Source organism: Nymphaea colorata, chromosome 14, assembly GCF_008831285.2.
Source record: "Nymphaea colorata isolate Beijing-Zhang1983 chromosome 14, ASM883128v2, whole genome shotgun sequence".
NCBI lineage: Eukaryota > Viridiplantae > Streptophyta > Magnoliopsida > Nymphaeales > Nymphaeaceae > Nymphaea > Nymphaea colorata.
Window position 1 is genome coordinate 10,581,380 of NC_045151.1, and position 14,773 is coordinate 10,596,152.

At 39.3% G+C, this 14,773-nt stretch overlaps 1 protein-coding gene across 6 annotated transcripts in view; it reads right to left on the reverse strand.

Moving 5' to 3' along the window:
• LOC116267447 (OVARIAN TUMOR DOMAIN-containing deubiquitinating enzyme 11-like) overlaps positions 1 to 14,773 on the reverse strand; it is a 58,654-nt gene that overhangs the window by 22,555 nt on the left and 21,326 nt on the right. For all 6 annotated transcript variants that reach the window (XM_050075307.1, XM_031649173.2, XM_031649172.2 and 3 more), the window contains 2 exons: positions 5,547 to 5,601; positions 5,335 to 5,409 (listed from right to left, as the gene is read on the reverse strand). In XM_050075307.1, the coding sequence (XP_049931264.1) occupies positions 5,335 to 5,409; positions 5,547 to 5,601 (130 nt within the window). The remainder of the gene's footprint in view (positions 1 to 5,334; positions 5,410 to 5,546; positions 5,602 to 14,773) is intronic.

Consider the following 14,773-nt stretch of genomic DNA (forward strand, 5'->3'; position numbering starts at 1 on the left):
ATTTATAAGTGCCTTATAAAGTCTCGTGATCATGACGTGTCTTCCATTATCATTGCTTGTTCGCGAAAAGACAAAGCCTGCTGGTTCAAAAGGCTGACGTGTTTCCAACTATGGCTGCTTGATTGCAAAAGGACACAGATGCGATTGCCTTTATTCAATAATTAAATCGGCTTTATCCTCAGCTTTTCCGCAAAGCGGTAGTAAGTGAAGGGATAAGGCTTCAGCAATTAGTGTTCTTTTAGATAAGTGCGCCTAATACGGCTGGTGAGGACACTTTTTGGTGTGAGTGTGCTTTGCTTTCAGCGCCTGATACTGCCAAAAGTTCTTTCAGTGTGCCATGTGCGCTGGATACTTCCAAATGTGATTTTCGGGATTCTTTCGGCTAGTGCGCCGAATAATACCAAAATACCTTCCGGTTTAGTGCACCTTCTTGTCTCACGGTCTTGGCATAGACCACTTTGTTCTTTTCGAATTATATTCTCAGGGCACATTAGTCTACATCGAGATATTGTCTGGAGAGGAATCAAATTCCCTCTTATAGTGGCGACGAAGACTCGAACATGGAAAGATGAGCTATCTGCGCCCTCTTGTAGACTTGTTGTGCCCATCCTTTTTACAATAAAAGTCTTGAGGCCTTCCTTTAGATTACCTGCATTTGTTTTCCTTCCGCACGCGTAGCATGTACCTGTTGGGTAGTTGGCAATATACTTTGCATTGTCACAAAAGACGTGTACGGGTATTATATTATACAGCGAGAAAAAAGACAGGTATAATATGGCAAAGTTGTATGTCTCAGGAACAAAACGGGAAAATCTCGGTAAATTTTTTAAAAATTTAAAACATTTAATAAATCCTAAAAAATATAAAAAATAAAAAATCATAAAAAATATGAAAAAAATGCAAAAAAGGGTATCATACGCTTATAATACGCGTTTTTTTCATGTTTTTTTATTTTTTGACATTTTTTAAAAAAAAATGCGTTTTGTATGGGTATTATGCGGCTGACTATGTGTTACCGTATTATACACGTCTTTTTCCAATAAGACGCGTTTTTTGTGACAGTGCTTTGTCGGTTTCTTCAGAATTTTGAAGATCTTTGCGGTCTATTCGGTCAGTGAACCATTGGAGTTTCAACAACGCTGTGGCATCTCTTTTTTTTATGTGTGTTGATCATTGCGCACCTACTGTTGGAGGAGTGGTGCGACCAAATTCCTTTTTCTGCTTGTGACTTTGTAGTATTGACCAAAACCTTCATACCTAAAGGCTCTTCTGTAAAAAAGACGCTCAAGCTCTTTTCTATAAGATTTTCTGTTATTTTTCTCTTTACTTTCTGCTATTATGCGCTGCATGCCGTGTTTTTGCTACCAGCTCGCTTACTGTACCTTGTTATTAGTTTGTGGTTCTTGTCGAAAACTGAAGTGCTAAAGGGAAAAAAATAATGCTTAAGCAAATATGTTGTCAGGGAAGAAGTACTTGTAACATAGTTAGTAGGTCTAAACCAAGAATTGAGACGAAGGCGAGAGGAATATATAGTATGATCCTCAAGAAAACAGAAAGCAGAAGGTAAAAACAAAAAAATACCACAGAGAAGTGTGTTATTTGCATTGATATCAGAGTCAGACACCTAGTCGAACTTTTAACTTGCACTCAATCTTTTGAAGAGAAGCTAAAAGACGCCATGAGCGAAATTAGGACAGTTCCCTTTCTAGGTAGACTTGTACCTTACGAGAAACTCCATCTCCAGGAAACCAATCTCACATATCCTTCTTAGGTGAAGCACTTAGATCTCGGCTCACTTAGAAGATGCCGATATAGAGCCTCGTCATCTGACAATTACAATTTTCATTTAGAAGAACTCACTGAAATCCCTAAGGATCAGCAAGAAAGAGAACTCTGTCAAGTTCTTAACGCAGAAACCCTCTGCTATCATAATGAGTGTAGATGGTTACAGGTTCGGTACATTTATAATAGAGAAATTGCCATGTTTGTCCTGGAAAACTGAGCAGAAACTATCTCACTTTTAAGTCTTGAAGGTGTTTGGTTACCTAAATCCTAAGGATATAATCTTATTCACATAGGATTAATCATTGTAAAAATTAGACCCCTCCATCGGAGGACTACTGGTACTAAATATTTTGTCATGGTATTTGACAAACGTTTTCAAAAGGATGCCAAAACAAATTTAGGAGTGACGGAAATCGACCTAAATAGCGGGACAGAAATGATATATTTAACACCGAATACTTATGTAACACCCCAGATGTTTAGTCCCGTATCGAAGATTGTGAGGGATCTTCAAGGGCTTATAAAGGGAGGCTTTAATGAGATGATTGTCCTGGTTCCTAGCCTTTTTAGGATTGGAACCGAAATTGCTAGGGGGCGGGTTGGGATCCGTCGAACCAGGGGCCCGAGCCCGGGAGTGGGTCGAGTTGTTATAATGGTATCAGAGCAGTTTCAACACTCGGACCTAGGGTCCCACACGCGCGGACGCGTGTGCCTTAAGGGGGGTGGATTGTAACACCCCAGATGTTTAGTCCCGTATCGAAGATTGTGAGGGATCTTCAAGGGCTTATAAAGGGAGGCTTTAATGAGATGATTGTCCTGGTTTCTAGCCTTTTTAGGATTGGAACCGAAATTGCTAGGGGGCGGGTTGGGATCCGTCGAACCAGGGGCCCGAGCCCGGGAGTGGGTCGGGCTGTTATAACTTATATGAGTATTCGTGATTTTTACAAACACCTTTCAATAAGAGCAAATCAACCATTGGAATCTTTTCCATGTTACATCGTGTTCCTCGTTTTCTTTTCTCAGTGTTCGTGTTTCTACACCTTCCAATAAGAGCAAATCAACCATTGGAATCTTTAGCCGAATTGTACGTGGGTGAGATGGTTCAACTACATATGTGTACCACGTACAATTATTTCAGACAGAGATCCCAGATTCACCTCTCGTTTTTGGAAATCCCTTCAGCTTGCTTTGGAAACTAAGTGGCATATGAGTTCAACATTTCACCCACAAACTGATGGACAAACAAAGAGGACAATTTTAACCCTAGAGGATATGTTGCGAACTTGTTCAACTACATATGTGTACCACGTACAATTATTTCAGACAGAGATCCCAGATTCACCTCTCGTTTTTGGAAATCCCTTCAGCTTGCTTTGGAAACTAAGTGGCATATGAGTTCAACATTTCACCCACAAACTGATGGACAAACAAAGAGGACAATTTTAACCCTAGAGGATATGTTGCGAACTTGTTCACAAGAATGAAAAGGCGAATGGGATAAACACGTAAACTAGCTAAATTCGCCTACAACAATAGCTACCATTTATGTCACATAGGTATGGGTACGGGTGCCGGTGCGGGTACGGGTACTGACCATTTTCAAAAAACTTGGGTGCGGGGGTACGGCCGTATATATATATATAAACAATAAGAAATACTTAGAAAATATGTATCAAAATAAATAATATAAATCAACATAAACAAATAAATAACATAGAAAATATATATCAACGGCTCTTGCAGCAGTGTGAAAAACTTTCAACATAAGGACAACCAAGCAGCCTCTTAGTCAAATATGAACATCAATCGAATTTTCACATCCAAAGAATAGAATAAAAAGTAAGGTGGAAAAAATTAAATCAAAGTAAAATTAAACAGTTTGGATCTATAGGTACCCAAGTGTCAAAGTACCCATTTTGGGTACGGGTACAGCGACACAGATACGTGTACCTTACTGAAGTACCCATATGACTTAGGCTACCATTCTAGCATTGGCATGGTGCCTTGTGAAGCTTTATATGGACGTCCATGCCGATTCCCCTATACTCAAGCTTTTTGAAAATAGTCCAAACTTGTACCCATACCGTCACCCGTACCTATACAACATAGGCTGCCATGTGCCGGATGGGCTAAAATTTAAAAGTTTGTCACTAAAAAACAACCATCACATAAGTATCAGTGCTGGTTATGATGCAGTAGTCAATGCTGCCAGATAGTTGTCTGGATGGCTAAAACCCAAATTTGCCGCTAAAATGTCTATCAATTGTTTATAAAGCTACCATAACTGTTTCAGAACTATAAACCATCCCTAATGCTGATGTAGTGACTTTTTTTAGTGACAATTGTTTAAATTTTAGCAATCTAGAACCACCCAGCAGGATTAGGTCAGCATATATATATAGTCAAACTACTAGCTAGTGGCCCTCCAAAAAGGTCTAAGCAGGCCAAAAAAACAGTCTGTGAAAAGAAAAAGGACGAGGAAGAAGAAGAGGGAGGAGAAGAAAAAGGTAAAACTAGAAAAAGGGGAAGAAGAAGAAGAAAATAAGAAAACATAAAAGGGCCACCATGCTCTTCGAACTCAAGTCCGCCTTAGTGTTCCTTCAACAAACAACCATTATCATAAGAACACATCTTTGTTCACAAAAATCAAGAGGGAGAATATTGTTTCATTGAATTACAAACCACCCAGACACACTCACATTCATATATTCAACAACAAAATCAAGCAGCTGAGGAAATGTAAGTTTATTACATGAATGTGTTCATGTGGTGTGTGTAAGTTCTTCATAGAGAAATATTCCATATTGCAACCCATCAATTAATTGAGTGCCTAGTGACACTTTGAAAGTTTGAATGGTAAAATCATCAAGATGATTACTACCAACTTTTTTTATTATGAAAACCTCAAAAGATTTACTTGTGCATGTTGATGAACTGAAAGGAACTAAATTGGGCACTAAGTCTGAATATGTTTCACTTCAGGATACCTGATAATTTTAAAGGGTATAGGTTGTACTAACCAAGAATCTTAGGATTGTCACATCAAGGCATGTATTTTGAGGCATGGAAATTTTTACGTCAACCAAGGTTTACAATCCATGAAAAGTAAGTTGCTGAAATAATGCCAAAACAGTGGGAAAGCCGAAGCTTCTAACTCCCGTTGCAAAAGCCAACAAAATGAGTGAAAGTTTTAAAATGTAATTCTTATCCCCAGCAGTTAAGGAACATGCAAATAATGTTGAGAAATTTCTCCACACTTTCACTTGAAAATTGGAATCACTTGTCCAATTTGGGGCAGGTTCCCCCAAAACAAGCCTACAGGAGACAAATAGTTGATTCATCATAGACTAGGGCCAGAATTCAACTAGCTATATTCTGACAGAACAGATGCAACACTTAAAAGCTTTGCAGAAAGATAAAGGCGTTCTTAAAACAATTAGTTTTTTCACATATATCCACTTCATATTTGCAGTATACAGTACTAAATAATGCAAAATGTAGAGGAAAACGCATTAGAAATGAGAAATATTAATGAGTCTCAAGGCATACCTGCTTCACAATCTGCTTCCTTACATACTTATGGTAGTCTGGATTATGATATAGCTGATCTGCTAATGCTCTAAACTGTTAAAAGATCAACATAAACTGCATTCAGTAATCAAATCATTGAGCCAAAAGCAAATATATCTGTAGCTTTGTTATATATGAGTCCATGAACTTATAAAACTACAGCATAAAAGTACAATAAGCCTTGAATAAACCTGGCAGTTTCCATCGCCTTCTATTCGTAATTCAGCCAATCCATATGTGGTCAACCTAATTGAATTCCCGAAATAAATTAAAGCAAATAAGCTTAGACACGTGTAAACAGTTCCAAGCATGATATCATACAAATAACTACTCTTATTCAGCTTGTCATTTTGAAATTTCAAATACTTGAGTAATGGCATAACAATGAATATCTGACACATGCAAGAACAATTAAACATGCCATATCAATTTGTTAGCTGTCGGCTAACAAGGTGCGTACAAGAGGGAAAGAGAAGGAAAACAGAGAGGGAGAGAGAAAAGCCAATGCTAATTCATGCTTAATTAGGGCAAAACACAAGCTTAAGTATAAAGCACTGCAGGTCCGGACCGGACCGACTCCTACCGAAAGCAGATCCATATTGGATTAGTCTAACATAGAAACATAAAGAAAACAGATACTGATGCTCAACCCCATAGGACTCCTACAGGACACCACGATCCATACATGGATCGTAACACAATTAGACTGTAACCTTGACCTAGAGACATTGTTTTATGCTTCATTTTACTCGTAACATCTAAAGTAGGTCCATTATCATAAATCCACACATTGCCTTCAATTCCATGCCACTTGGAAGACTAAACATGATACCACGGTCCCTTCACCAAACATCGACTCCTAATGTGTACATGCACCAAATAGATGCTAGCCAATTGTTTAGGCCCAGGTGACAAGCCAGTATATGGGTTTGAGGGGTTAACAATTTTTCTAAAGGACAGTAAGCCTAGACACGAGGGTCTAGGAATTTTAATGAATGGAAATTCAATCTCCATTGTATAGAATATTCGTAAATACTTGTATATATATTTTGTTTATATGTATCTATCGACATATATAATTGTATAAGTTTTCTGCAAGTATGTCGATAGTTATATATATATAGTCTTATTTTGGATCTTGTGCTTTTCTATTTCTGTTATTTTTGTGTACTTTTTTAGTTTTACTCTGCTTTCAAAATTGTTTTGGACCAAGCAGAGCCATTGGAGTCCTTTTTTTTTTTCTTTTACTTCTTATCTGCTGCTTATGAATATAGCACTATTATTTGTATTTTGAAAAGCTGTTTTATAGCATTTCTTGAGGTAATATAATAAAGTTTTCTTCCCATCTTGTTTTCTGCTACATTCCAGGCCTTAGTGCCTTTTACATGGTGTCAGAGCCTGGTCTCTGAAATTCATTGGGATTTTTCCTCTTTTGCTGCATTGCTGTTGAAGATCAGTTTTGGATGCTCTTACTGTTGCTGGTTGTTGAGTCACTGTTTAAGATCTGAGTCTTGAAGCCTCTTTTTGCTGCTGACTGCTGAGCTTCTAATTTTCAACATCCCTCTATTATTTACCTGCTGAAAAACCAGTTTGATGTCAATGAAAGACTCTAAGTTTTCCATGGACAATGGAAGCTACGTGGCAACTTTTAATTTGGACGGTCGAATTATACTCTTTCAGCAAAGTGTCTTAAGATGCATATGAAAGGCAAACATCTTTGGGGCATCATAACAGGCACTTCCACCAAACATTCTTCAAAATTTTCCAAAGAAGAGAATGATGTTGAAAAAGAATTGGAAAGGTTTGAAAGATAAGATGCCATGAACGATTATTACAAAAAATAGTTGGTTTGGAGGCAAAAATGCAAGATGGAGTGGATATATAGTAGTATCGAGCATCGAATTGCACATGACCTCACAAGTGAGGCTTGAGAATATCTCAAAGGGATATATACCCAAAAAGTATGGCCCACAAATATCTCCTAATTCAAAAGGTCCAAATATTAAGCAAGGAGATAAGAACGTGAGGGATTATTACATGGAAATCTCTAGTATGGAATGAGCTAGATCAATTGAATCCAAAATTTGGAACAGATTGCAAATGCCATGAGATTAGAAGGGAATAAATAAAAGGGCTAAGATTTATCAATTTTTGCAAGGTCTAAGGTCCAAACTCGATATAAATTTAGGCAGCCTTGCTGTCCCTTCTCCTTTGCCTATTCATGAAATTCTCACCAAGTTGACTGCAGATGGAATAAGATTGAATATGAGCAACAATGAAGACTGTGTTTTTATCAAACAAGACATAGAAAGAGTTCTCGCAGCTTCTACTCCAAGAAATCATATCAAACCTCTTGATTTCAAGAATAGAAATCAAATAAAGGAGAATATAAGATAATTTGTCATTTTTAACATGAGTTTGGGCATGTAGAATTATTGGAGAACAAAGAAGAAAAGATAGATGCACAGATTTAACGTGGAAAAACCCTTCAAACAGAGGGAAAAAACCATGGATGAGAAGCACAGTGCCCACTAGTTGCCGTTACACTCTCTCTCTAAAATTTCTCATTAAAAACTGATTAAGGTTAAACACATCTCTTAAGTGCGCAACAATCACCCCCAACGTAAGAGGTGGACAGGTTGGGTCTGGACCCACGACCCGTCCAAATACATGTTCGTTAACATTCCCCCTCAAGTTGGGCATACAAGCCAAACATGCCCAACTTGCTAACACTCCTCTCAAACTGAGTAGAAAGCGAAGCTTTAGTCAGCACACCTGCAATTTGATCATCAGACTTCTAAGACTGTAAATCATGCATGAACTTAATGATAGCAACACTTTAAGAGTCACACTCTTAAAGATATCAGTCACTCCAAGAAATCACACAAGGAGAAACCTCAAAATAGAGGTGAAGAACTTGTATTCAATCTCAAATAATACACAAAATCAGGCCTTGAAGCTTATGCTAAGCAAGGGACCTAAGTCCCTTATTTATAGAAGAAAGAAAGGAAGAAGGAGAAAAAGGAGCTAGCTGTTGGGCAGCTCCAACGGCTAGATTTCTAGCCGTTGGAAGCAGCCAACAGCTAGTTTCCTTTGCTAATAAAAAGAAATAAAAAAACATACAAAAAATACTCGAAAAGTAAAAGGAAAATATATACAAAAAAGGCCTATGCATACATACATCTATTTATATATACAAATCATGCATCAAACTACTAAGAGTTTAAGATATATGATAGTACATATAAAAACATATATGCATACTTACATTAGAGCTAATCCTTAAATTCTAACACCCCCCCTCAAACCAAGCTTTGGGAGCTTATTGCAAGCCATATAGTGTCTTTCTAAGACAGAAAACTTTTCCCTTTGGTAAATCAAGCCCAAGGGGTGAGTCCATGTACACATCCTCATTTAAGTAACCATTCAGAAAAGTATTCTTGACATCCATTTGATATATGGACCATTGCTTGATGGCGACGACAGCCATTAGAGTCCTAACTGATGTCATTCTGGCAACAGGAGCAAAGGTCTTCTCGTAGTCTATGCCATATTCTTGAACATATCATTTAGCAACTAATCTAGCTTTATACCTTCCAAGTGATCCATCACTTCTAGTTTTAACTTTATATACCCACCTACATCCTATTGTTTTTTTCCTTATAGAAAGAGAAACAATGACCCAAGTTTTATTGTATTCAAGGGTTCTAAGTTTATTGTTTATAGCTTCAATCTAATGTGGGTAAGTCTTGGCTTCAAGATAGGATGAGGGTTCATCAAACGAATGAATAGCTAAGAAACAAGCCCTATGTTTGGGGAAAAAGACTCGTAGGAGACAAATTTTTGAGGTGGATTACTATCTCTTTGAGATCTCCTAAGAGTAAGCTTAGACTCTTAGGCACTTTCTTGAGTTCTTCTCCTATAAACTATAACTCTCTTAGGCACTTTCTTGAGTTCTTCTCCTATAAACTATAACTTCTCTTGGTGGTCTATTATCAAAAGGAATGTTATCAAACTCATTCAAAGTATCATCACATGAAAAATGTAAAACATCATCATCTTTTATCCATAAGAAAGAATAGTGATCTTTGTTGATTATTGGAAGAAGAAGGGGCGAGAGAGATAGAGGGAGAAAGTGAGAGAACGAGAGAGAGAGAGAGGAACGTTTTTCTTATTCCAGCACGTAACCCTAATCTCCTATTAATATGAGACTAGGGTGTGTTACCAATTTTACAAAAAAAGTCCACTAAACATAAGACAATAATTAAGTGAACCTATTCCAACTTTCTAATAATTCAGAAAACCACCCGACTGCTATAAGTATTTAACACTCCCCCTCAAGCTGGAGCATAAATATCAATCATGCTCAGCTTGTTACATCCTCTCAAGAAATCGCCAATGGGAAGAGCCTTAGTGAACATATCAGCAGCTTGATCTTCAGAAGAGACATGAATGGTGTCAATAACACCTTCTTGTACCAAGTCCCGAACATAATGACAATCTACTTTAATGTGTTTAGTCCTCTCATGGAAAACAGGATTATTTGCAATGTAGGTTGCTGCTCCATTATCACAATACATCTTCATTGGGAGTGTCACAGAAATCCCAAATTCTAGAAGCACAGATTTGACCAAAGACATTTCAGCCGCAGTTTGGGCCATAGCTCTATATTCAGACTCAGCACTAGATCTAGCAACCACATTCTGTTTCTTGTTTCTCCAAGAAATAAGATTCCCACCAACAAAGACACAGAAACCCGTAGTCGATTTCCTGTCATCTACTGACCCTGCATAATCAGCGTCACTATATGCTTCTATGTCCACACATGATCTCTTTTTGAACCATAACCCCTTTCCAGAGGCTGATTTCAAGTATTTTACCACCATTAGAGCAGCCTCCCAATGAATTTTCTGAGGTTTTTCCATGAATTGACTTAACTTGTTCACAGCAAAACTGATATCAGGTCGAGTGATAGTCAGTATAAAAGTTTCCCTATCAACGATATGTAAGAACGGGAGTCAAAAGTTTCTGAGTCATCATCATGAATATGAATTCGAGGATTCATAGGAAGTGTAGCCGGTTTGGCTCCCAATAATCCTGTTTCCTGCAAAAGATCAAGAACATATTTCCTCTGAGACATCACAAGTCCTTTATTACTGCGAGCCACTTCAATGCCAAGAAAATAACGAAGTGGACCAAGATCTTTTGTGACAAAGTGTTTCTGTAGAAACTCCTTTGCCTGAGCTAACTCGTGAATACTTTCTCCAGTGAGGACAATATCATCAACATATACAATCAATATCACTATACCAGAAGTCCCTTTTTTGATAAACGAGTGATCACACTGGGACCTTTGAAATCCACACTTAGAAACAACCTCACTGAGCTTATGAAACCATGCACGAGGGCTTTGTTTAAGCCCATAGATAGCCTTTTTGAGTTTGCATACCTTGGAACACTCCCCCTGTCGTTCAAAACCAGGGGGTTGTTGCATATAGACTGTTTCAAAGAGATCACCATACAGAAATGCATTTTTCACATCAAGCTGAAAAAGAGGTCAATCCTGCTGAACTGCGAGAGATATAACAAGGCGAATAGTACCTAACCGTGCCACAGGCGAAAACATCTCGAAGAAGTCCACACCATAAGTCTGTGTATAACCTTTAGCAACAAGACGAGCTTTGAAGCGCTCTACAGACCCATCAGAATGATATTTGATTGTGAAAACCCATTTAGAGCCAACAACGTCACAAGTCATCGGTGGGTCCACTAAGTCCCAAGTTTCTCGAGAAAGAAGAGCATCCATTTCCTCCTGCATGACTTGCTTCCATCGTGAATCTAGCAAGGCTTGGTGGTGAGAGGTCGGAATAGTATGACTATCCATAGCTCGGTCAAACTGTATTAAACTCGTGCTCAAATGGTCCATAGAAACCGAGTTAGAGATAGGATGTCTTGTGCACTGTCGCTGGCCCTTGCGAATAGCAATGGGTAGATCATCTACAGAATAATCATCATTTCTTCCCGAGTCAGTCTTATCATTAGAACTTACCTCATGAGAAGATTCTGGTGGACGGGTGGGAGAGGGATCTTGACGCCGAGTATAGACTATCGGAGGTTTATCAAAACGATCACAAGACCATGGTTGAGAGGAAGGGATAGACTCAAGAGAGACTGGGGGAATAGGAAGAGGGACAGATACGGGGAGTTCATTCAAAGTGGTATGTGATGTGAAGTAAGGACGCGACTCAAAGAATGTAACATCCGCACTGATAATCTCTTTCATGTTCTGGGGATCAAAACATCGGTAGCCTTTTTGATTGGCAAGATATCCAATGAACACACATTTAACAGCTTGGGCAGCAAGTTTGTTTTTGTTTGGGCCCAAGATGTGTACAAAACAAGTGCATCCAAACACTTTGGGAGGGATATGAAATAATGGTCGATCTGGATATAGTATTTGAATGGGAATGCGTTCTTGGATGGCAGACGAGGGTAATCGGTTGATGAGGTAGCAGGCAGTGAGAATAGCATCACCCCAAAAATATGCAGGCATATGAGTATGCAACATGAGAGTGCGGGCCACATTTAGAAGTTGTCGATGTTTGCGTTCAGCAACACCATTTTGTTAGGATGTGTGGGGACATGTATATTGTGGGCGAATCCCATGATTGGCATAGAATTGAAGTAGAGCTGAGGATTTAAATTTAAGAGCATTATCAGTGCGAATATTTTTTACAATAACACCAAACTGAGTTTTTATTTCATTGACAAATTTCTGAATAATACAGATGACTTCAGACCTGTCCCGTAACAAAAATACCCAACTGACTCTAGTAAAATCATCAACCAGAACAAGGTAATACCAGAAACGTGAACGAAAGAGAACACGATTTGGACCCCAAACATCAACATGCAAAAGATCAAAGGGACTTTGACTCGATGAACTCTGACTTGAAGGGAAACTACTATGTGTATGCTTGCCTAACTGGCATGCATCACATAAGAATGACTCTGATGCAGGAATATCTGGAAAAATACGACGAAGCTTGGACACAGAAGGATGACTCAGCCTGAGATGCCACTGCAAAGGAGAAGGCTTCGATGTGAAGGAGGATGCAGCAACATCGACAGGAACAGAGAGGAAATAGAGCCCTTCCCGTTCATGGCCGCCACCAATCATCTTCCCAGTTTGTAAGTCCTGAAAAGAACATAAACTGGGATAAAAAATGACTCTACACTGTAGATCTCTAGCCAATTGCTTAACAGATAATAGATTAACAGGAAATCGTGGAGCATATAACACATGTGTAATGGTGCCAAAAGACGTGAGATAGATATCACCACTGCCCAGAATAGGGGACAACTTGCCATCAGCCAACTTGACATGTTGTGGTGTAGTGAACCTGGTGAACGATAAAAACATTTGTGGCTGATTACAACAATGCCTGGATGCTCCTGAGTCAATCATCCATATCATACCTGGGTCCTGCGTGGGGGCACCAACAGAGAACGCCGAGTCTATGGTAGCTGTGCTGGATGAAGCAAGGGTAGATCTCTGAGCAAGAACTAGATCATAATCTTCTTTGCTTAAGTTGAGAGAATATAATGGAGATATAGGAGTAGGAGACTCAACCATAGAATCAGTAACCTGTGGAGAAGTCACAGTAAAAGAAGAAGACCCTTTTCCTGCATTCGTCCTTCCTCCACCACGTCCTTGAGGACCAGCAGAACGTAGGTGGGGATGTTTATCCCAACATCGATCCTCTAAGTGTCCTAATTTACCACAATAGGAGCACTGAAATCTGCCACGTCCTGTACCACGACTTGTACCACGTCCCCTAGATCCAATAAAGGAACTATGGGCACGTCCGCCTGACATCACAAGAGCAGAAACTGGGGTGTCATGTGTAGGCTGAGTAAGAGAGACTGTCAGGCGACTCAGTCTATTATAAGTATCTGCTGGGTCCGGAAGATCACTGCCAGTAAGAATTTGAGACTTCGCCACAGAGTACTCAGAAGATAATCCAGACAAAACTTTGCTACCATACCAGTTTCAAAATGTGATGCATAACAGTGCTTGCACGGTGGGCGAAGAGCTTTTAATCGTTCATACGCAGCAGTCAATGTAGCAAAATATTGTGTCAAATCTTGATCTCCTTGTCGTATATTACACAACTCCTCTTCCAATTGTAAAATTTTAATGACATTCGTAGCATGAGAGTACGTCTTCTTCAGAAAAGACCACATATCTTTGGCCTTGGTGTAGTATGTGTAGAAACACGAACAAGAAGAGGAAGAGAAACAACGATCACGATGTAACGTGGAAAAACCCTCAACAAGAGGAAAAAAACCACGAATGAGGAGGAGCCGGTGCCCACTAGCCGCCAGACTCTCTCTCTCCTTTGTCTTTCATTCACTCAATAAGGATTAGGGTTACACAACTTAAATAATGCCCAACAAGGGCTACAAGTTGGATCGGATACGGATCCGGACCCGGTCCCGAGACCCATCTAACATACTTCAACACTCCCCCTCAAGTTGGGCATACATATCAAACATGCCCAACTTGGATACATTTCTCTCAAATGAGGTCGAAGATAAAGCCTTCGTCAGAACATCAGCCGTTTGGTCTTCAGATCTCATGTAAGGAAGTATAAGTTCTTTAGCATCAATTCTCTCTCGAATGAAATGTCGGTCAATCTCAACATGCTTTGTTCTGTCATGAAGCACAGGGTTGTTGGCCAAGTTAATTGCAGACTTGTTATCGCAATACATCTTCATTGGTTCTTCAACTTTTATACCAATATCAGTCAACAATACTTTCAGCCACAAAAGCTCAGAAACTCCCATAGCAACAGCTCTGTATTCTGCTTCAGCACTGGAACGCGAACAAACATCTTGCCTTTTACTTCTCCACACTATGAGATTCCCTCCCAAATAAATACAATAGCCAGAGGTGGACCTCCTAGTGTCAATACAGCCTGCCCAGTCTGCATCTGAATAACCTTCAATTCCAAGAGTGTCTTGCTTGACATATAAGAGACCTTTGCCAGGATTCCTCTTCAAGTAGCACAAGATCCTGTCAACAGCCTTCAAGTGGGCATCCGTGGGAGCATGCATGAACTGGCTCATCACATTCACAGCAAAGGTAATATCAGGTCTAGTGAGAGTAAGGTAAATTAACTTCCCTACAAGACATTGATATCTTCTTTTTGCCTCTTCACAGAGTAGCTCCCCGTCTCTCAGACTTAGCTTATGGCCAGCATCTAGAGGAGTAGAAGCTGGTCTACACCCTAGTTTCCCAGTCTCCTTTAACAAGTCTAGAGTGTACTTCCGTTGATTTAGCACAAGGCTAGTCCCAGACCTAGCAATTTCTATGCCAAGGAAGTATTTCAACTTACCAAGGTCCTTAAGATCA